Source organism: Prinia subflava, chromosome 2 (assembly GCF_021018805.1).
Source record: "Prinia subflava isolate CZ2003 ecotype Zambia chromosome 2, Cam_Psub_1.2, whole genome shotgun sequence".
In the NCBI taxonomy this organism is placed as follows: domain Eukaryota; kingdom Metazoa; phylum Chordata; class Aves; order Passeriformes; family Cisticolidae; genus Prinia; species Prinia subflava.
Genome location: NC_086248.1, coordinates 44,721,315 through 44,744,395, shown reverse-complemented (window position 1 = coordinate 44,744,395; position 23,081 = coordinate 44,721,315). Strand labels below are relative to the sequence as shown.

General features: G+C 46.2%; 1 protein-coding gene across 1 annotated transcript in view; it reads left to right on the top strand.

The window, feature by feature from the left end:
- Positions 1-452: 452 nt before the first annotated feature.
- The window catches only part of SCML4 (Scm polycomb group protein like 4), a 42,086-nt gene continuing 19,457 nt past the window's right edge, over positions 453-23,081 (top strand). Inside the window, exons 1-4 of the mRNA XM_063391847.1 lie at positions 453-653; positions 7,637-7,766; positions 10,260-10,460; positions 13,628-13,822. Of these exons, the coding sequence (XP_063247917.1) occupies positions 453-653; positions 7,637-7,766; positions 10,260-10,460; positions 13,628-13,822 (727 nt within the window). The remainder of the gene's footprint in view (positions 654-7,636; positions 7,767-10,259; positions 10,461-13,627; positions 13,823-23,081) is intronic.

Below are 23,081 nucleotides of genomic sequence, written 5' to 3'. Positions count from 1 at the left end.
GAATTTGTGAAAAAAATCAGGTTGGCAGGGACTTTAGGAGATGATCTACTCCAAACCCCATCTGAAAGCAGGCACTGCCTGATGGCTGCAAGATCAAGCCTTTATCACACTTATCTGCAGGAAGCAGGGTCAAGGTGGTTGTTGTGGGGTTGGATATCTGCAATAGAAGCTTCACCACCTGAGCAACTCCCTCTACAGTACTCATGGTCAGGAGAGAGAAATGTGAAAGATCAGGGTTGTGGCCAGCTTTGGAGAAGCTGGACCAGCTGTGGTCAAGTGAATCCCACCCAGGGTGAAACACTCCCATTCAGTTGTTTTTCTTGCTGCTTTATGACCCATGGTAGCAGGGAAAATGATAGCATTGAACAATCTGCTTTTGGATTAAAAAGGACTAAAATGAAAATTAAATAAAGAGCTAGTTTGCTTCTTCTTTTTTCCTCTCCCTAGGGCAGATGAGCCACCCACCGTGCCTGGACCCCAGCCTGGCTGCTGGGGAGATGCAGTCCCCCAGGACGGCAGGGAAGAAGCGAGGGCGGCCCCCGCTGCAGCCCGCGCCCATCAAAGCGGCTGTTCACAACCTCTTCCCAGTGCCAGCCGGGGCTCTGCCAGTAGTGAAGATCCCAAAGAAGAGAGGCAGAAAACCCGGCCACAAGGTAGATGCATGACTTGCACGTTCCTTGTCTGCCTCCTGTTGGTCTTCATACCTTTTCTTCTAGAATTTCAGCTGAAATGCAGGGGCAGAGGAAAAGTTGGGCAAGTCTGGGGCAGAGCAATGCAAAGGAAAAAAAAAGAGAAGATGGTTTCTCTTCTACCTGAGTTGGTGAAAAAAATCACATTCTCATAGAGTATTCTGAGTTGAAGGGGACCCATCAGGATCATTGAGTCCAACTCCTGGTCTTGCACAGGACACTCCAAGAAACACACAGTGCATATTTTCCCAAAGGTTAAAATTATTTTTATTTCATGTGTTTGAAAGTGTTTTCTGCAATGTTGTGAGGGATGGTTGCACACCTTCAGAGAAGTGTTTCTTATTTGTCACTTTCTTCTCTCTCACTAACAATGATTAGAAATTGAACAAACTGAACAGAGAAGGAAAGGAATACAGGGAAGTGAAAATAAAGGTGGGGAGGAGCTGCTTTCCAAGGAAACAAGAAAAGAGGGGCATTTGATAAAAATAATTGGATTTCACTTTATTTGTCTGCTCACTGCCCAGCCCTCCATGCAACCCTGGGGCAAAGGCAGAACTAAAGAAAGACAGGAATCCTTAGTGCCTTAAGCCCTTCTGATGCTGCTTCTGGGCTGGGTTTCTCCCACCACACCACTGGCAGTGGGCTCAGCACCAGCAGGAGCAGTGACACTGTGATGCCTCACACTGTGATGCTGAGAGAAGGAGAATTTGTTATGGGGAGTGAAACAGGGCTACAGCTTAGTAAGGGGTCTGGCATTCAGCAGATTGCTCTGTTAATCCCTCTGTCTCTGTCCCCAGCCAGCTCAGGACACTACATGTTTGCCATGCCTGTTCCATGTTTTGAGGGGGCACTGGTACAGACATGCAGACTGTGCCACAAGGAGGGCAAATTGCTGACTGCTCAAAAATCAGAGCTGCTTGAGTCAGTGGTGTCAAGACAGAAAAGTGAATGAAACTATCAGGGTATGCCCAGGGCTGACCCAGCCTTCCCTGCAGGAGGTCTTGCCCAGGTGTTGCCTGGCTCTTCCATGGGTCTCTCCTGGTTCATAGGAGGCAACAATGTCCCATGCATGGTACTGCTGGCCGAGCTCTGGACGCAGGGACCAATTGTTTGATTTCTCTGATCCTAGGATTTGAGCTTAATCTGGAGAAGGCTACCCTCATCCTTACTTTTTCCCCCTTTTCACCTCCTGCCAGACCTTCTTCCTCCCATCCCCTAACCTCTGGTTAGCAGTAGTTCAAACTAGAGCTCCAAGCTAAGAATGGGGCAAATATTCAAGTGTTTTGTAAAATTCAGAAATACATTTTATTTTTTTCATGTCCATATCAGGATAAAACTCCAGGGTGGAAGCATCAGAATTGTTTTACTTGAGGTGTTTCTTATTTCAAGTTCATTATTTATTATATTTTTTAATTTCGAGTAATTTAGTTGTTATCAGTAAAGCTGGGTGATTTGTAGACTCTTCAGATCAAAACCATCCAATCTGGACAATAATACTTTGGAGATCTGCTGAAACTGGGTCTTTGAGGTTTGGGATTGAGTGATTTGCCAAATACCACAATGACCTTGTATGCAGGGTTTTTCAGACCCCATCCCTTCTGTCCCTGATTGTTTTGCTGATCCCCATTTCTTGCTCATGCATTTACATTTGACTTGTAATTTGACAAAAAAAAAAAAAAAGTTGGGGAATATATTCTGTTCTATACCAAATGCTCCCATCCACCTGGAAAAAAGTCTTTCACCAACATATATATAAATGGGAGAACTGGAATATAAATTCCAGGAAATGCTGCAGTAACATTGTGCTTTGGACCCATCTGGCCGAGCATTTGATGGCTGTGTCCCCCTCCTCTTCCAAAGGGACACTTTATCCTTGGATCCTTGGCTGAGTACCACACACTCCTCCTCTTTGTCCCCAGGCACTCAGCAAGGAGGCAACAGTGTCCTTCCTTTGGCAGACAAATAAGATCTGAGATGGGGTCCCTTTTTGGTGAGTGTGGCATATAACAAGGCATCCTTTTACAGCCAGTGGCTCAGGTGGATGGAGCTGACACTCCCGAGCTGCAGCACCCGTGGCCTCTGGCCTGGTGCTGTCGATTTGCGCTGTAGGATTCGTACACCGAAGCAATGTTGTCTGTGCTGCCCCTTTGTGCGCTGTGCGCCCAGCTGAGGTGAGCCCCTTTCCATTCAAAGCACTTCCCCAGAGCCAGTCAGAAATTGCATTTTTTGATGGGGAACTTTAGCTTGATTTAATTAGCTCAGTAATTGTATGACTTGCAGATACCACGAGACTTAAATGCATTGTAAAAAATGACTCCCTGCCCAAATGGCAGACGACCAAATTCTTTATAGCAACCAGAGAGCTGAATTATTACAGAACAGATGGAAAAATACTCCTGAATTTTTAAGAAACTAGGAATTTACAACCTAGATTTAAATTTATTTTGACTGAGATGTGAATAACAGACATTTTCAATCACATGCTCTTTACAGGCAGGTGACCCATTGCCTGTTTTCACTGATATTAAAGCAAATACCTCTGTCTTCCTGAAATGGCATTTCATCACACTTCATCACCAAGAAAGGTCTTTTCCTTGCTATCCTGTTTATTTTTTCACAGCTTTGGCTATAAAATTTCATCAGCTGTTTTTCCAAAAACCGTTTTGTACCTTATGTGGAGCTATTTGCCATAAAATGTTACATTTCCCCAAAATACAATATCCTTTCTGATTGTCTGAATCTCTGGGAAAAAGCCTATTCTGGCAGCGGGGGGGGGGGAGGTTAGTAGATGGATGGGTTTTATTTCTCTGGCTGTGAGTGAGAGCAGCCCTGAAGAGCTGCCTAGGAGGCCTGTACAAGGGAAGGGTTTAGCACCCTGCAGGGATTCGCCGTGCCAGAGGACATCGCAGGGATGCGCGCGTGGAGCAGCGCTGCGGCACGGACCGTCACGTCCCTCCCACAGGGCAACAGTGCCGTGGCCCCCTTCGAGCAGCTCGAGGGCAGCTTGTCCCTCTGTGTAACCAAAGCAGCTCCCACCCAGGGAGGTGGCCTCGACTCAGACCTTGCAAGCTCCTGCCAGGTGGGATGGGCAGCAAGAGTCACCCGTGTGGAGTGACAGTTCCCATTACGGGGCGTAGGCTCCCCTGCTGCCCTAGAAGTCAATACTAGTGATGACAAATAAGCAGTCAGGATTTGGACACATTGGGGATGAGATTGCACAGACAACCTAAAGTTTCCTGTTTCCTCACCTGTCCTATGATACAGCCTTGGGTTTCAGGGTTGCATACACTCCTGTCAAGGTTACCTGCCTCATTCACTGTGAAGCACTGATGGGATGTAGGAGGTTGTGTGCAGACTTGCTTGCATCATTTGCTGTGCAGAAGAAAGTTATTGTGTGACACCAGAAGGTGAGAAAGACCTTGGGCTGTGTTTCCCTTTGCCAGCTGACCTCCCCTCTCACCCTCAGAGACTGGGCTTGTGTTATGCTGAGTCTCCTCACTCCCAGCCAAATGCACAGAGCCACAGACCCCAAAACATGTAATCAGAAGCTCTGTGCTTCCCTGGTGTAGGCTTAAAGACAACCTTCTGCCCAGCCATCACATGGCAGGACCAGGCTGGCTCAGACACTCACCTTACTGCACATTTGCAGGGGCTGGAGAAGGTTCTGTCTCCAGCAGCAAAAGCTCTCATTTTCAGAAGGTGCCTCTGCCCTCCTGTCTGGAAGGACAGGGGCCCATGGGGATGGGGTGAATCCCAGCCTTTTCTAGCAATTGTTTTTTCGGGACAAGGGACAACCGGTACACAGGAATAGGGAACCATAAAAATGAGAACCTGCATCTGAGTGGTTTAAGAAAACTGCAGAGAAAGATTGTATTGTGGTTCATTGTGTTTCTTTCACATGTATTTTATTATACAAGCTGGCAGAGATCTTCGGAAATAAAAAAAAGTTGCCTGGCAAATGTTCTTCATCCTCTTTCATTTTTTTGGTGGGGAATGACATAAATACCAGTTAGATGAATCCTGGCTTCTCTGGAGAGGTGTGCAGATTGTAAGAAAAACGTCAGCAGAGTTATCCCCATCCCCAGGCACTGCATACTCAAAGAAAGTTGTAGCCAGCATCAATGGCACAGAAGCCCATTTACTCTGCATCTAATGCATGGTGACTTTGATAACGTAGACACACTCATTTCCTACCCCAAATCCCTGATGAGCTTTCTCTGATCTCATTCCCATGGTAGAAAGTCCAAAAGAGTGGGGAGTTGTATGTAAATCTTGTTTTAAAGCAACCACTTTTACATTTTATGCTGCGCATATTAAAACTTACAACATTTGATAGTCAAAAGCTGATTCCTTACCACAAGGATTTCCCAACATGCTCTGACAGATCTTCTCTGTCTCCTTTTCTCTTTCTGTTTCTGTCTTCTTCACTGTTTTTTTTGACTATCACACATATGCGCTTTCTACTGGCAAGCTCTCAGTCAGTCAGCTGGCCAGTTGGGTTGGCTTTTCCATGGAGAAGACTGAGTCCAAGAACAGACATCTTTAAATGGAATACTCGGAGATTTACACTTCGTTATATTCAGGGACTACTCAGGGTTTCAGTGGCCAGGAGGAAGCTAAGCTGTTGTTTGCTTAGTGTACTGTCTCTTGCACTAATCAGGCATAGTTTTATTTTGATCTAACAAAGGCCATTTCTCTACTAGCCCGAATAAAATGACATTTATCTGTACCACAGGCTGTAGAGCACATTTTGTTGCAATTAATTTCGCAGTAAATTGTTCACTACAACAGGAAACTTCCAAGAAGGGGCTTCCACATGACAGAGTTTACACAGGCCTTGCCCTCTGTTTATTTGCTCTTGAACGTAAGCTCACCTGGGCCTCCAAGATCTAGGAGAAAAAGGTCTGATGGTGCTGGTGAGGCCATGCACAGTGTTGGTGGGGCAGCACACACGAGGCTCAGGGGCTGAAGAAGGGATTTTTGTGCCTCTGTTTGAGACCACAAGAATGTGAGCCAGCGAGGATATTAAGGAGCCAACACACAAGTGAAGCAGAATTGGTCAAGTGTACTGTCTCAAAAAATAGTATCTATATAGAGAAATGTAAGTATGAGAGCATACATGATTTGCTAGAATCTGTCTGGAGAAGGACAACAAAGCCAGTGAAAGGTCTGGAGCATCACTCTTGTGAGGAGTGCCTGAGGGATCTGGGGTTGTTTAGCCTGTAGAAAAGGAGGCTCAGGGGAGACCTTACTGTTCCCTACAACCACCTGACAGGAGGCTGTAGCCAGGTGGGGATGATCTCTTCTCCCAGACAACCAGCAAAAAGGAAAAGGGAAATGGCCTCAAGTTGTGCTAGGGGAAGTTTAGATGGCATGTTTGGAAGAATTTCTTCACTAAAAGGGTGATCAAGTGTTGGAACAAGGGAAGTGGTGGGATCACTGTCCCTGGAATTGTTCAAAAGATGTGTAGGTGTTTAGGGACATGGTGTAGTAGTGGTCCTGGCAATGTTAGGGAATGATTGGACAATGCTCTCAAGCACAGGGTGTGACTGTTGGGGGATGGTTCCATGCAGGGCCTTGATGCTCCTTGTGGGTCCTTTCCAACTCAGCATAGTCGGTGATTCTGTGAAAACAAACTGACAGCACTTTGTTGGTGGTAATTCTTGATCCCAATCTGAAGGCAAGATAACTCTACAGAAACAGGACAACACAGGCAAGTGAGAAATGGCACTAGCCAGGGATCAGCTCAGGATTCCTCATACTCTACAACTGCCATACAACAGGAGGTCAAATCCATAGCTTGTCTCAGATGTACTTATTGAATATTTTTCCCCCTTTCAGACTTAAAATAAAAGGATTTAGCCTGCCCCAGGGGAGGTAGTGGTAAAAACTCACTAGGATGTCCCTAAGTCCTATGTACTTCCCTCTCCTTTCCCCAGCTTTTTGGTTTTACCATTATACTGAAACAGTGACCATTATTTTAGACATTTGTAATTCACAGTAAAGGACAACAAAAATCTTCATCCAAAACAACTTCTACTCTTCACCAGGGATTGCTCAAGGTTTGGTTTGTAGACAGTGGTCTGACTTCCTTTTGGCTTAAAATATACTTTGTACATTGTCCACTGAAAAACAACAAAAGGAAGAAATACCTGTCAGAAAAACACTTTGGTGTAGGACATATAAATATATAAACCGGCAAGCTGCTTTCTCTGCTTTGTCCCTACTTTCCTTCTTGGCAAAAGGCAGAGTGGTACCTTCAGGTCACATCCATCACATCAGTCCTTTTTAAATATGAGGACCTGATCATCCTTTGACAGGTGAGATGTTGCCAGGTACTGGCAGCATAAAGGCATAGTGATATTGCATCATAAATTCACATCATGTTTCTCTTCCCCAAGCTGGGCTGCAGGTCACAAAGATCACTGGGTGCAATGGTGCAGCAGTTTGTATTTACTAGCTGGTAATAACACAATCTGGACCACAGTGTGAGCTTATTTACATGGGTGTCAGCCTGGAGTAGCCTCTTGGTGCAGCTGGATTTATACCTGATTTACACCCCTGCAACCAAGAGCAGAATTTGGCCCTAAATTATGATGCAGTTAAAGACCCCACGTTTCTGAGTTGTGGAGCATTGTTTACACCCACATGAAATGGGTCGTAAAATGCCATTGCACTGATTTGTTGGAGTGTTAGGCTCAATTTGCTCAGGTGTAAATAACTACCCGGTGGGTGGCATAATATTTGCATCCTGTAGCTTAAGGCGTTGCTGTCTGCTGCAAATCAGTCAGGCTTCAGGCTCCAGTATCCTCCTGGGAGCAGGATGGATCTTCTGGCCTGGAGAAAGTGATGCAATAGCAGATTGCTAATGAGTGGGAGTTCATGGGGCGTGACATACATAGAATAAAATTGGAATATCTTGTGTATACTTTCATTATCTTTTGCAGCTGAAATCTCGTGTCCTGATGACTCCTCTAGCAATCTCTCCGCCGAGAAGCACGCCGGAGCCGGATATTAGCTCAATCCCCCAGGATGCAGCTACAGTACCCAACTCGGACACCCCACAGGCTCTCACAGGTACTCAGCCTCAAGTGCTCCTTGACCAAGGGGTGAGCAGGAGCCATGGGCTGACAGCCAGATGTCACAGCCAGATGCTGGGCTTTCCAGAGCAGGGGGAGCTCATGGAAATGGGATGTTTGCAGATTAGTCTAGGGACCAGTGACAAAGAGCAGAGTTATCCTGCAAGATTGTATTTTGACTGCCGTGTGTTGAGTTTAGTGGAGATGTCAGTTCCATTCCTCTTGAAATGTGAACATCAAAAACCCATGAATGCTCCATTTTATACCTAACATTTTCACCCCATCTAATATGTTGCAATGACCAACCTAAATCCCTGTGTGAACATGAAGCACCTGTTACAGCTGTGGGGAGAGGAACGGAGGAGCTATGGTCTGACTGTAGGCAGGGCTACCAGCACAAAAACCCCAATGCCTTATCACAGCAGCAGGCATGGTCATTTCCAAACATAGTCAGAAAACACAGCCTTACACTTTTTTTGCTTATATTACCAGAAATAACATAGGTCAAGGCTTTTAAACTGATGTAAATGAGAAGAAAATCAATAAGACAGCTGATTTACCCTGAGATTTCATCAGAGATGAAGGATTAGATAACATTAGAATCTAAACACAACACATAAATCCCATTATTTCTTAACTGGGATGCACAGAGGAGAAGTTTTCCATCTGCTCTCATGGCACAATGATACTAAACCTAGTGACAATGACAATAATATATTTTATTCTCGTTTATCCCTTCACACGCAAAGTTTGCAAAGCACTTGGCAAACACCAGCTGGGAGGGTGGAAGTGCCCTGAGAGGTGCGCCCAGGGCTGCTTTTGGAGTGGGACAGGGAGGCACAGTCCACCAGCCCTGCCAGATCACCAGGGTAGCTGCAAAGGCAGGGGCTCCATGGGTCATTTCAGGCTCAGTAGATGCAGAGCCTCACACCTCTGTCTGCCCGTCCTCATGCCACTGGCACCTCCCAGCATCATCCCAGCAGTGTGTGCAAGTTCCTGGCAGAGCAGGGCTGGCAGGAGATGAAGGGAAGCTCAGGCCAACTTTTACCTCCCTCTCTGCTTCACAAGGACTGTAGGGACCTGTAAGCTGCAGAGTCCCTCCCACAGCTGAACCCCAACAAAACCAGTGGATTGTCACGCAGAAACCACACTCTGCAGATTTGTCAAGGTGTGGCACTCTGAGAAAGCTGCACTCTGACATCCCCCTGCAATTCCTGCATGCTGTTGTATTCTCAGTGCACTATCCTTCTGTTTGTTTGGCACTTAGAAGGTGTGAAGTGGTATCATGATAAGTATGATTGCTATTATCCTCCTGTTCACCCAGGATGTACTGCTTGAGCCCCTTCTGCTGGCCCCTGCGAGATGGGGGAGCAGAGTGCACTGTGACAGTTGCACTACATTTTCATTATGGTGATGCAAACTGTAAATTATATCCAACTTTACACAGCTGTCATCATGTCCTCCACTCTGCTTGATGGGTTTTTTTTGTCACATATCTGATTTCTGTCAGAAGATAATGTTATATTGTTTGAGAGATGACAGCTCAAGCACACTCAGCCAGCTATTATAATATGTCTCACTTTAGCCTGACTTTAGGCTGTGTCTTAGTCGCCCTTAGTTACCACAGCTCTCTCCCTGCTTCTTCCGAGATGCAGTTAGCCTCAGCCAAGCTTAAAATAAGTTCATGGTAGTGAGGAGAACACTCATTCTTTTGGCTATCACTGGCAGGCTTGATGGCACGTAGAAAAACTGCCCTTGCAGCTTATGAGAGGAGGCATGCAGGGCTTGGCTGTGGAGAGGCTGGGGCAGACTCCCTCACAGACCCCTGTGTCCACAGTCAAGTTGTTGGAGTCCCAAAATGTTGCACTGCACACCACGTACATCTTCCCTCAACTTGATGCAGTTTGTAGAGTTTGAACATGGAGGGCGAGGAAGCTCCCAAAGACCAGATTCTCCTCCATGGCACTGTGCAGCATAACCCTCCAGAAATTACAGCTGCATTAGAGCAAGCAAGCATCCAAAGCCTTTCCAAAAGTCATCTCAGAGCAGTGCTTCCCACAGCGGCTCTCAATGAACCATCTAAAAATAGAGGAAACATTAAACAATCTGAAAACACACCTCAGGCTGGCATGCCCTTCTTGCTGGGAAGTCACTGCTGGCAGTCACTGTTCCGAACTCCGAGTACATTTTTCTGGTCACAAGTTGCATGGACAAAGTAGACTCAAGAGAGCAGATCCCAGGCACACATAGGAGTTTTTTAGATGTGTGTAGCTTATCCTAGGCTGTGGCACTGAGCTAGACCTAAACTCAGCTTGCTTGCTCTGGCAATGGGTTATTAGCACAAGGAAGTCTGGCTCTGCCTTCACAAATGGCAACAATTCACCAGTGAAGGAAAAACTTGGGAAATGAATAGAAATGTAGAATGCTAGCATTTCCTAGGATGCTTTCTGGGCTGTTTTGTAATAACCTTGTTGGGATTTTATGTCTACAGTCTGCATTTATGTCAACAAACAAGCGAACCTGGGGCCGTACCTTGACAGAAAAAAGGTGCAGCAGCTGCCGGAGCACTTTGGCCCGGAGCGGCCGGCGGCGGCCCTGCGGCAAGCAGTGCAAGCCTGCATCGACTGTGCACTCCAGCAAAAGGTGGTCTTCTCCCTCATCAGGCAGGGCTATGGAGGAGAGATGGTGTCAGGTAAAGCATCTCTGTGAGGGCTTTGTGGCCAGCAGGGAAGCGCGTGAAGTCTTAACACGTTCCCCAGTCCCGACTGCCCTGGATGTCCTGTTCTCATCTGTGGGATGGCAACCACTGAATGGCACTTATGCCTTTGTAAAATGACCTGATGCAGGAATTACCTTGGTGTCAGATGAAGGATTATTGGTAAGGGGTATTGCAGTGGTGACTCAGGTGAGAAACATGCACTCCAGAGTCTGCCTCTTACCACTCTTTGAAGCAGTGCTGAGGCCAGGGCTGGGAGCTGTTTTCATGCAGCTGTTCAAGGATGGGCAGCTCTGCCAGCCCACTTCATGACACACTTTGCCACCACAAGTACACAGGCATGCCTCATGTGATGAGGGTGACAGAACTCTGGAACAGAGGTGGTGGATGCCCCAAACTCAGATATATTCAAAGTCATGTTGGATGGCCTTGGAGCAATCTGAGCTAGCTGAAGATGTCCCTGGTCATTGCAGGAGGGTTGGACTAAGTGACCTGTAAAGGTCCCTTCCAGCCAAAATCTTTCAATAATTCTACAATTCTGTGTTTCTTGAAAGGACAATTTTATGGAGTTTGCCTGTTTGTGTGTCCCTTGCCTGCAGCTCATGAGTCAAACCTGCTCTCCGATGCAGGAATTGCAAAAGTCCCACAGCAATTCCCCATGGAGCAAGACTGCACCTAGTCTACCCAAATATATCAGAGACAATCAAAGACCAAAGGAAACTTCCCAGCAGCTCTTCATCTTCCCACAGAGGCACTTCTGGCTGTGTCCTGATGAACCTCCCATGTCCCACGGTGAATCCCCTGGCCTGTTCTCAGCATGAATGTGAACTTTTCTTCTATCCCAGCAAGAGTTTTGTGTCACAACATCCTTTTGGCATATGGGGAGTGCAGTGGGAATGAAACAACAATGGGAATATGGGAACAGCACTCTCCAATGAGCTGCTGCAGATGAGTCAGGCACGAAGACAAGGCCAAGCATTGCAAGTCCAATCAGTTTCACAGGAACTGCAGGTGCTCAGCTGTGCCACTGGGACCTTCCTGTGTGAGAGCCCAAGCTCTGGCCCTCTGTGCAGCATATAAATCGTGCTTCTTCCCTATCCTCAAGTTCTCTGTAATCACAGGTGTGCCGTCCCTAAGGGACATCAGAAATACTCTGAGAATGATCCAGACTTGTTCACAGAAACACAAAACTGAAGCAGTTCAGTGCAAATCTTCATTTTTGCATAGTTCTGTGCTGCATATATGATTTTCATTACCATCAGGAGAGTTATATTATGCACCAAGCCTGCCAAACTTCTTGGTCTCAGTTCCTCTGAGCTGGCTCAGCTTCAGCTTCACCTGAACTAAAAGCACCTGGTCAACATTTCTCCCAATTTCATGCTTCTTCTCATCATCAAAGAGGGGTGAATGGCCTCCTACTCATGGCGTGGCTCTGCAATTGCAGCTCACTCCCAGCAGCACAGATGAGTTTTGTCAGGGGCTTTCCAATCTTCCCATGGCTTGGCTCACAGATGCTCAACCAGCTGTGGAGCATGATCCCTCACAGCAGCTCAGGAAATCTCTCAAGCTATCCCCAAAATTATAAGTCTAATGTGGTGATTTTTTTCTTGTTAGTAGTGATGGGAGACTGTAGGATTGGGAAAGAACCTTCCAGGTGGAAGAGTTCAGGCAGCCATATAATGTTGTCCTCCCTGCAAACCTGCTGAAATTGAATGTCTTGCTTCAGCTGATCCTGGCGGATCTGTTTTGACCCCTCTAACCCTCCCATGGCTGAGACCTTATGCCCGTTTCATTTTCTGGCTAAATATGTCACTTGACAGGTTTAAGCAGGAATTTTAATTGCTCTGTTCTTACCCTTAGATGCATTTCTAGGAGAGCCACTCTTACCCTGCTAGGCTGAAATACACAGTTCCTTTCAGGTGAGGAAGATCACTAGACCAGTGAAATGAGTGCAGGTGTCTTGCCACAGTCTCATACAGCAGCATGGTGGTGGCTGCAGTGCCACAGGGAAAATTTCTGTTCCCCAAACATCAATGCAGTCTGCCTGTGCACTTCTGCAAGTGTGAATTCACCCTTCTTCAGCCTGTATGACCAGAATGATACCCATCAATTAATCTCAGGTTTCTCCAGAACTTTGTATAGTGGCTTTAACACTCCATTTTCTCTCCTGGAAATATTTTGTTCCACACCTTCTGGAAGTATATCTGAGTTTTTCATGACTGTGTCACCTTGCTGTTTTATGGGCATCTGGTAAGCTGATATTATCATTTCTTCTCCCATCAGGTTGTTTTGAGCCTCTTCAGAGTTATGGGTTTCTGTTTATTTTCCAGGGGTTTTTTTTCACTCATTTTTAGTATCACAGAAGTCAAAATAAGCCAATCCTTTCTGTGCAATCTCCCAGGCCTCTTCTCCATTGATGATGTCTTCCAGCTTACAGCATCCACAAAATCTTTTTGTGCCAGCACAGACTGCTGCTGGTTTCTCTCTGGGACTTGGGGTCTCCTATCAGCAGACCCTGTTGTCATTTCTTGACCCACCTCTCAAATGCAATCATTTCCAATTTAATGAAAGATTTCTCATACTTTACTGAATTCTGGATAGACCACAGCTGCCAATATTTCCTTGCCTATAGATGCAGTTAGCTCAGTAAATAAAGATCAACGAAGAAGCTGTTACCTCTCTCTTCAGTACAATCCTGGTATCTTCCATTCGTTACCAACCATGCCTTTAATTCTTATCTCCCCATTATCTTTTAAAACCTTGGGTACTGCTGAAGTCCGCCTAACAGCCCATCACTGTTGGTGATCACTGCAGATCGCTTCCTTTCCCCTTCCTTACACCAGGGTATCATAATTGCCTCATTCTAATCACACGATACAATTTTCAGATGGATGCATATATTAGAAAACCTTGCACTGCTGGCCATGCCAGTCAGCATCTTTCAGCTCTCCAGGGGGAAGGTGATCTGGGTCGCACAAACTCAGCTTCTTAAGCTCCTCCAGTTTGTTATGTGCCTCAGGTAGGGTAATTTTACAAAATATTTTAAGACATGCAAATACTCGAGTAAAATGATTTCCCCTGCTCTCATTCTCCCTTCTGCCATGCATCCACGAGTGCTGAATTGCTCCTGTTCTGCTTTCCAGTTTCAGCTTCCTTTGAGGGGAAGCAGCATCTGCAGAGCCTGCTGGTAGTGAACAGCATCGGGTACGTCCTGCGCTTCCTGAAGAAGCTGTGCCGCAGCCTCCAGTGCGCCAACCTCTTCAGCAACCAGCCCTTCCCGCAGGGCGGCGCCGCGGCCGACAGCGCCGAGGGCTACCAAAGCACGCGCATGGAGGCAGGTGGGCTCGCCTTGGGCTCAGGATTTAACAGAGCTGAGGAAAGGACTGTCTTCTTTTGGTGCTGTGCTGTGTAGGATAGGGAGCTGCAGGCCCCTGTGGGACCCTTCCAGAGGGAGGCAGTGAGCTTCCTTGCAGGATTTACCAGTGAGTGTAGAGGAGGTTTGGGTGAGAACCGCAGTGTTGAGGTGGCCCAGCTGAGAATTTTTTGGCCAGCATGTTACGTTAGCACAAACCTAAGGTACATATTATTAGCTGTAGCACAGACAGCCTGGATCCCCATCTGCCACCTCCACCCATGAGTGTAAACCTAAATGAGCTGTGACTGCTGAGTGGTTTGCTTTGCTACTTGCAGGGATGTTTCTCCTAGCTTAAAACCCTCTGGGACCAGCAAGGTCCCTGTCTTAGTACTTGACCATGTGGGGCAAAGCCTGGAGCAGCTGTGGCATGAGGCAGATGCATCCAAGAATGGTGGTGGTCCTGAGGAGCACCTGCCCTGAGCTGCACTGGGCTCCCAGATGGATGGCACTCCTGAGCTTCCTTCTTGTTTGTATTCTGGGATGGGGTGCTGGCTCCACACAGCCCCCATGGAGCTGGGAATGCAGCTCCATGCCTGCAGCCCCATCTGCAATCAGAGGCTGGAAATGCCCTGGGGCCTTATATGGCATTGCAAAAGCTAGTTTAGAAAAAAAAGAAATAATGTAAATTATGGGCATGAGCCTTCATTTCACCTGCAGGCCTCCTCCTGACTTAATTTATTTTTCCTTTTCTTTTATTAACAACACTGTGGGTGTTTGGGGAGGACACTGTCTCTCATGCATTCAGTTTAATGGCAGACACATGCTGGGAGATGAGAGAAAGGTGTTTTAGTGTCCACAATCATGATTTCTGAATCACTTGTTCACCAAGAACACCCTCAGTGTGCGCTTTGCTCACCAAACCTGGGAGAGAGCTGTGCACACGGTGCAGAAATCATCTTTTTGTACAAAGAAATCCAGCTCCTACTCTTACACATAGGGGAAGAAAGGATGGAGCCCAGACTGGAAAGCAGTATTTTTCTCTCCTCTGCACTAGGAAGGACATTTTTAGCAAGCTGAATGCTTCTGAGAGGTCAGTGGATTTCTGTAGCACTGAGCGAGTGCAGCCCAGGAGGCCTGGCATTTGCGTTTGCATTTGCACTTTAATTTGCATGCACATTTGCATTTAGTTTCTCACAGCAGATCTGTGTGTGAGAGAAGGCAATTCTACAACCAGAGTTTTTACAGTTGCTGTTACACTCTGAGCATCTCCCTCCCCACAAATTCCAATGCAGATGTCCCTGACACCACCCTCACTGGATCTCCCTAGACACTGAGGATGGGCAAAACGTTATTTTTCCCTCAGACTAGACAAGAGATATGGGTGTAGGCAAGGCTTCTTTCCTGGCTCTCCCACTATGGGGTGGGGTGTGCGTGTGTGTGTGCAATCAATAGCCCCCCAGAAGCAGCATGGGCTGGGCAGCCTGGACTAGTCAGATAGGTTTAGATTAGATATGAGGAAGAAATTCTTTACTGTGAGAATGGTGAGGGACTGAAATAGGTTGCCCACAGAAGCTGTGGGTGCTCTATCTGTGGAAGTGTTCAAGGCCAGGTTGGATTGAGGCACTGAGTCTATGTTTAATACTGCATTGCCTAAATCTCTTTCCACCTCCCCAGGGGCCAGCATTTCTCTGCCGCAAGGTTAGCAGGGGGGCTCCTCTGCTATGCAGAGCGGAGACAGGGTTTCCCCACAGAGCAGTGATAGGGAGGGCTGTAGGAGCTCTGCTGCATTCAGGTCGTGAGGGCAACTGTTGGGATAAAGCTCCTATGGAAGGAGCAGGGCCATGAAAAAGCATCACAAGAAGCCATGCAAAGCAGCCACATTTTTCATTGTTTCTGTTCCCCATCTTGTAATCAAGATGTCCTTTCCTTTCAAATCACGTGCTTTTCAGCCCCTTTGCACCAATGAATCTAATCCATGTATTGACTTTGGTGCAGTTACTCTTGATTTACGCTGTCAGAAGGGAGAGGAGAAGCCGGCATCGTGTCCAGTCATATCAATCCACTTACCCCATACAGGAGTCACCTTTTAACCTTGCCCCAAAGCACATGCCCCTAAGCCATAATTCCCCTGTGCTCACAGCAAGCTGCCAGATGATAATGGCTGCGTACAGGCCAGGTGGGATTTGTTGACATATGCATATATCACTTACAACTATGTTTTACATGCCTAGGAAGTGCACGCTCATCAGGCTGTGCCTGGAGCTGGCCTCTGCAATGAGCCTTGTTGGCTGTGCATTGCCCTCTCTGCACCTGAGCCCCACGCTCTGCCTGCCTCACCAAGGCCCCTCACCTGTCTCACGTCTCACACAGGACATTCCCCAGGGCTCCTTCTCAACTGTGAAGGAACTTTCTGCCTAATGAGAGTGATTTGTGGGGAGAAGTTGTGGGCTAACTCCCAGACCTTCATCTGGGAAATGCCCAGCTTCTGGTCTGCATTACCACAAATCCTGAGCTGTCACCAGTGGCCACAGCACCTGGGTTCAAAGCACCTCTGGGTCTTGCATCCCAACATTTTCCATGGGAGGGGTAGAGCAGTTTGAGCAAAAATGATGGCAAGACCTGGGTGACCTGTGCAGAAAAATCTGTGAAGTTGGGCAGGGGCTAGGTGATGGGAAGTCAACAGAGTTGACCTGTGAAGTGCCTCCACTCTGCATTCAGAGTTCATCATTTGTCTCATGCTCAGGTAATGCAGGCTTGGATGGGAGCATATGAAATGTCCATTTCTAGGACACCTACATGCTGTTCACATGCACCTGTGAGATATTAGATTATTCTAATATTAAGAGGAAACCATGTTTGCTAAAAGCCTTCTGTCTACCCTGATGGTGTGCACAGAAATGGAAGAAGTTTCTCTTATGTGGGAAGCATGAAGCTTGATAAACTTCTACTTTGTGTTTCAGTCAATCCTTTCCTTGCTCTTTGTCTCCCAAATTTTGAATTTTGACTATTTTGTCCTCTTAGACAACTAATGTCTCCACATGGAGCATGGCTGCATGTGGCTGCAGCAAAACTTTATGTAAGAACTTTGGTGGCCACCCTACATTATTCTTATCACAGAGGAAGACGGGAAGGTCTGTGAATAAGGTCCCCAACTTTGCTGTTCTCTCCAAGGCCAATTCAAATTTGGAAACACAGATACCATGTGGAGTTCCCTACCACCATCCACTAGAGAACAGCTTCTCTACTTGTGGCGCTGGCTGGAGGTAGGGATTTATATGGAGCAGAAGCACAGCAGGTCACTAATGCTTCTGTCTGTAGGAAGGTGGGCTCTTCCTATCCACAAGCCCTTGAAAAGCTGGTATGACAAGCACAGCAGCAGTGCACAATAGAAGTGTGACTTAGTAGGCAAGACATTGGCCTGGGAACTGGATTTTTATAAGAGACTTTCCCATTGACTATGTGGACAAGCCACTCTTCCCTGCTGTGCCTTTCTTTGAGTACGTGTAAAAGGAGGGCAATAATTCTTGCCAACATGTGCAATGCCCTTCTAAAACAGCTAGATAAAAAGGAATAATATGATAGAAAGCCACATATTATTACAATCAATATTTTCTGTTGCAAGCACCAAATAAACAGCAGCTCAAAAGTTTCAAGCCCTGAGAGGGTAAGAAAAATGTTGTCTTTCTCCTTTCTAGTAGCATGGCTTGTTTAATCTTGTCTTGTTGCATGCTATGAGGAACAGTGCTCCTGGCTTCTCAGCACACTCTGAATAAATGGCTTTTATGGCTATCAATAGCTTCAGCGCTCCTCAGCATTTAATTACCTCCAAAGGCCATTTATTGCCTCATATATTCCTCTACCATGATCATTATCCTTTAAACAATAAATAAAACATTAAGGTCACTCTTAAAGAGGGAGCAGAGCCATACAGCCACAACAAAGTATAATACAAAAAGTTTATATGGTCTTTGGGGCTTTTGGATTGATAGCAGAACCTGCAGTACAGTTGAGAAAGGCTGGGATGGCCCCTTCCCTTCCCTTCCCTTCCCTTCCCTTCCCTTCCCTTCCCTTCCCTTCCCTTCCCTTCCCTTCCCTTCCCTTCCCTTCCCTTCCCTTCCCTTCCCTTCCCTTCCCTTCCCTTCCCTTCCCTTCCCTTCCCTTCCCTTCCCTTCCCTTCCCTTCCCTTCCCTTCCCTTCCCTTCCCTTCCCTTCCCTTCCCTTCCCTTCCCTTCCCTTCCCTTCCCTTCCCTTCCCTTCCCTTCCCTTCCCTTCCCTTCCCTTCCCTTCCCTTCCCTTCCCTTCCCTTCCCTTCCCTTCCCTTCCCTTCCCTTCCCTTCCCTTCCCTTCCCTTCCCTTCCCTTCCCTTCCCTTCCCTTCCCTTCCCTTCCCTTCCCTTCCCTTCCCTTCCCTTCCCTTCCCTTCCCTTCCCTTCCCGCCTTCTCCCTGCCCCCTGACACAACTGGCCGCAGGGCAAGGAATCCAACCAGGGACCCTCGTGCTGAGGTCGTGTTTGCAGCTGGAGCACCATCCCAAGGATTGGCTTCCTGAAACGAGGTGTCCAGGGTAGTAACTCTGTGGCAGAGCTGAAGGAGAGGCAGCTGCAGCTGCAGCTGCATGTTGCAGCCCAGAAGAGGATCAGGAACAGTTTAGGATGGTCCGAAGGACAGGAAGTCCAAAGGCAGGGGATTGAAAGAAAGGAGAGAGTCGGTCACTGCTCCTGTGGAGGGTTTCATGGGGGTGGTAGCAGATGCTTTAGCATTCAGACCCTTTAAGGCTAGATCAAAAGAAACTAATAAAATGTACACTAAAGAGCAAATCCTGTCAGGAAGAAAAATAAGAGATGGATGGAAGAGAGAAAATTCAGCTGTGATGTATTTTGCCTGGACTCTGTAGAATTGGATAAGTTGAACTTTCTGACCTTTAAGCTGTGAAATTACTGTTTGCTAACTCATGAATGAAGACTCTCTTCCTGTAAGCTTATGAAAATGTATCTCTTTGTGGATGTTAAGCAATGAAGCTGTAAGCAGACATCCCTTCAGCAGCCAGCCCAAGGGAAATCCTCCTTCCCACATTCAGCTGGGCTATTTTACCTCCACTGACTTGAGGGGGTGCAAGAAAGTTTGTCCCTCTTGAAAAGTTACTCCTGGGGGGTAGGCACTCTGCTCTCAGTAGTGAATAAGGAAAAGACCAAAGGCTCTTCTGTCCTTCAGCCTAAGATGTGCTCAGTGCCATGGCACAGACACCAACAGTGCTGGATATTGCCTGGGCTGCAGCCATGGGGGCTGGAAAAGAAGCCAAGCTATGAAATAGAATTTAGGGATGCTTTATTTCTCCATATCAAAGGGTATGCATAAGGAAAGTGGATGAAATGATGGGCATAAATGCATGAAGCATGATGGATGAGATCATATCCACTACAGAAAAGGATACCCCTGGGTATATGCATTTAATTCAAGCTTTACAAGCAGAGTCATGTGGAGGAAGCACGAACACTTTCAGAGCACTAGTCAGGTAAATCATGTGATCGTTACTCTGTTTTAGCTCCAGGTTTAGCTTTAACTTTGTTTTAGCTGCTTAAGACCTTTCCCTATGGTAACATGATTCCTTTAGGAGAGATCTGAAGGTTTTTATTTTAAATAGCTTAAATTAAAGTTGAAACAGGAATTTCCATTCCTAAACTTTTAAAATATTGATCCAAATACCTGTAATCCAATATACCAGTACTTCAAACAGTCAGATGAGTGGGCCACAAGCCAGAACTGGTGATGGGAAACCTATACAAGTGCTGCAAGCATAAGCCAGTATGACTCACCTGGTTTTTCAAAGATGTGAGGGGGAAAAAAGTGAACCTCAAGATCCAGCACTTACTAAGTAAAAGATAACACAAGAAAGGTTTTGGAAGAAAGGGGAATTTTTGCTTGGGAATCTGGATGAGAGGATCCTTGCTTCTGAGACTGCCTGGTATGTGGTACCTATGGCAAGGCCTGGGCTTGCACCTCCATGGCAGGAAGCAGAGACAGCTGAGAGTAGGGAAAAGGAATTTGGTGTTCAGGCTGTTTCAATATGACAGGTTTCAAACAAGAGTCAGAATTCTTTTCATGGGAAGTTACTGACTTTTGCTTGGATGTTCTTCAGTTTTTCAGCTCAGTTTTTCACCTTCCTCATGTTGCTCTGTTTTTTAGCCTTTTAGGATCCTCCCTTCCTTACCTATCTTTATCTACCTTCTATTTCTTTTTATCCTTTCCCAGTTCACTACAAAACAAATGGAAACCCACACACAGTGGCATTTCCACTTCCATGGAAATAAAACATCCACTGCTTTTTCTTTAAAAGTCTTGGCCACTGTTTAATCAACAGCGCTCCTCAGCTCCTTAGGATTTATTTGTTTGCAGTAATTATACAGAGTACATCAAAATGCCTTTTGGAAAGTAGTAACACACAGCATCTGCCTGAAGAACATCAATCTGTTGGAAAAATGAGTGCAAAACAGGGGATTAAAGCAATTAGGAGAGTACCAGAAGCAATTTGCAGGTGGTGACGGGCAGTTTGGTGTTTGTGCTGGCCATGGGCAGCAGTGAGCAAGGTAACGGTGCAAGGCAAGGGGTTTGCACCACCAGCAGCTGGGCAAGAGAAGTGCATCCTCTGACTGAAAATAAGCTGCAAATGGTGGCTTGGGGAATCAAGTACTTTATGGTGGGAAAAGGTTACAGAAGTGACTTAAAAAGGTGGCAGTGGCTTGATGGTCTTCATCAGAGAAGCTGAATTTAAGGAAAATGCAGTGAGGCTGGGGATGAGTCCTAGGATGGGGTCCCAGGGTAAGGCCAGCTCCCAGCAGCATGGCACAGTGCAGCACAGTGATGTGGAGGGAAACTGGCTCTGTAGGATCATGGAAAGAGGAGGGGATAAAAAGGCTCAGCAAAGGGGGATTGGTGAGTTCCTAGCTGCTAGGATTGAGGTCAGCCAGGGGTGTCAGAAGCAGAAGCAGACAAGACAGGAAAACAAAGGTTTTGTGAAGAGAATCTAAGACTTCAGGGCTCATATATGTTGTACTTATATGGAAGAGGAACTATCAGAAAGCTCAGCAGAGCAGCAGTGCTGGGCAGGGAGAAATGAAGCCAAAACCTTATAAAAGATCTTATACCTGCATGCAAACACATACACAGGCTCATGCTTTATATGTACTATTCTACCTAATTTCTAGATGAGATTATTATATTTATTAATGACCACACATGACTTATTTTTCAGTAACTGCATTTTGCCATAGACATCTCACTTCTTGTCCCTCAAATTATTTGTTTTTCAAAGAATAAAAAAATTACTGTTAAATATTTTAAGCCAGTACTGAGCAATATGATTCAGGGACATTCATCATGGTGGTAGCAAAACAGAAATACACTAAGTACCTCATCTGCTGAGAATCCCAGTATATAATACCTTGAAATTTTCAAATAACACAGTCATTTTCATCTGGTCTGTTCTGTATACAGCTTTTTTGTGACTTCTATCAATGCTGATTTATAGGGATATGGAGTGCATTATAAACTACCTTGACAGAACAGCCCCTCTAGCTACTGCTAGAAGCTGGAAACTGAAAAGATCGATCACAGCCTCTCCCATCTCCCTCTGCCATTGCAGAACCATTGTTGTACTAAGACACAAAACTATACTACCCTGGTAAATCTCCTTTTCATGATGTACACTTTGGTATAACATAAAGGCAAGGGAGAAGAGAAGAGAAAGGAGGAGCAGGTCTGAAAACAGGTGCAAGAGACGAAAGGAAGACTTTTTCTACAACCTAGACCCCTGTGTCATTGAAATCCCTTTGCCTTCACTTGTGTGTGTGCCTAAACAATTTGCCTGTGCTGTAACATAGGACTAAAACCCCTCTATTGTAACAAAATACATTCACTCAATCCTCCCCAAGCACTTTAAAAATGGAAAAAATTCCTCAAAGGGTTATTTATTCACACAAGCACCTTTTATTATCAAATCTAATATATTTGTCACCAGCTAGCTTTTGAATTTACTCTACCTTTTTATTCAGTTTGGACAATAAAACCATGTTGATCTGTTCCCAGCTGGTTTCATTCCCTGGTTCTACTGCATTAAACACAATGTGGCTGTTGTCTGGGCTGCAAACACTCAAGGGAAATTGTTTAAATAACGAAAAAAAATTGCTTATGCTGAAGACCTAATCAGGACAACATTGGATTTTGGAAAATTCTCTAAAAAAATTTAGATTCTTGATGTTAACTGACTGGCAGCTTCTCCTTGGGGGACTCAGTATTTCAGTTGCTGCAAAATATTTCCTAGCAGCTAGGACACAGCTAGATGATACACGGCACAGTAAAGCCTCAGACTAAACCCTGGAGAATTCATTGCAGGTTTTATCTCCACAGTGTGACCATAGTTTCAGTGTTCATAATATCTGCATCCACAAGTGAATGAGGCGTATTTACATTTTCCTGTTCTGACTGACTACTACGCCCCCCTTTTTTTCCCCTGTGGATGCAACTGTGTGTTCCTACACCCCATGCAAATGTTCTCCCATAGACTGAAAACCACAGGCGTGCCAGCCCCGGCGTGCTGCTGGTGGATGCCCTGGGCTGCCTGCTCTCTCTGTGCCTCTCTGCAGCAGCCTCGGGGATGCTGGGCTCCCTGGGGAGGTGCCTCCGGGCCACTCTGCCTTGGCGAGCAGTGAGCAGCTCGGCTCTGCTGCCACAAACCAGATGTCACTCCCTGGAATGTTTTCCCTGTCCAGCCAAACCGTGGCAGCCACGGGTTGGTGTGGAAAAGGCCTGGTCCTTGCCCAGCTGTGCAGAGGGCAGAGGCATGCTCTGGAGACGGGTGTTGACACGATAAAGAAACATCTGCTAAGGGGTGACATCATATTTTCGTTGTGCTGCACGTCTGGACGGGCAATGGAGCTAAAAGGAATGGGTTGGTGCTGTAATCCCAGAGTAAATCTCAGCAGCCAGAGCTGGAAAGTCTTAATCTATCACAGGAGACTCTTATCTTTAGATACATGCATGCAGGCTCAAACTGCAGGGAAGATAAGGGCCGTGGTACATTCCTGACTGGACAGAAATGTGTGAGGCTGTTTGGAAGGCATGGAAAAATTTCTTTTAAAATCTTTTAAGAGTTGATGTTTAAAACAGAAGATAGCAATTCAGAGCCAAGGCATATCTCTCACAACCTTAAATACTGTTTATACCTTTATGCTTTCTCTCTCTCTGGCT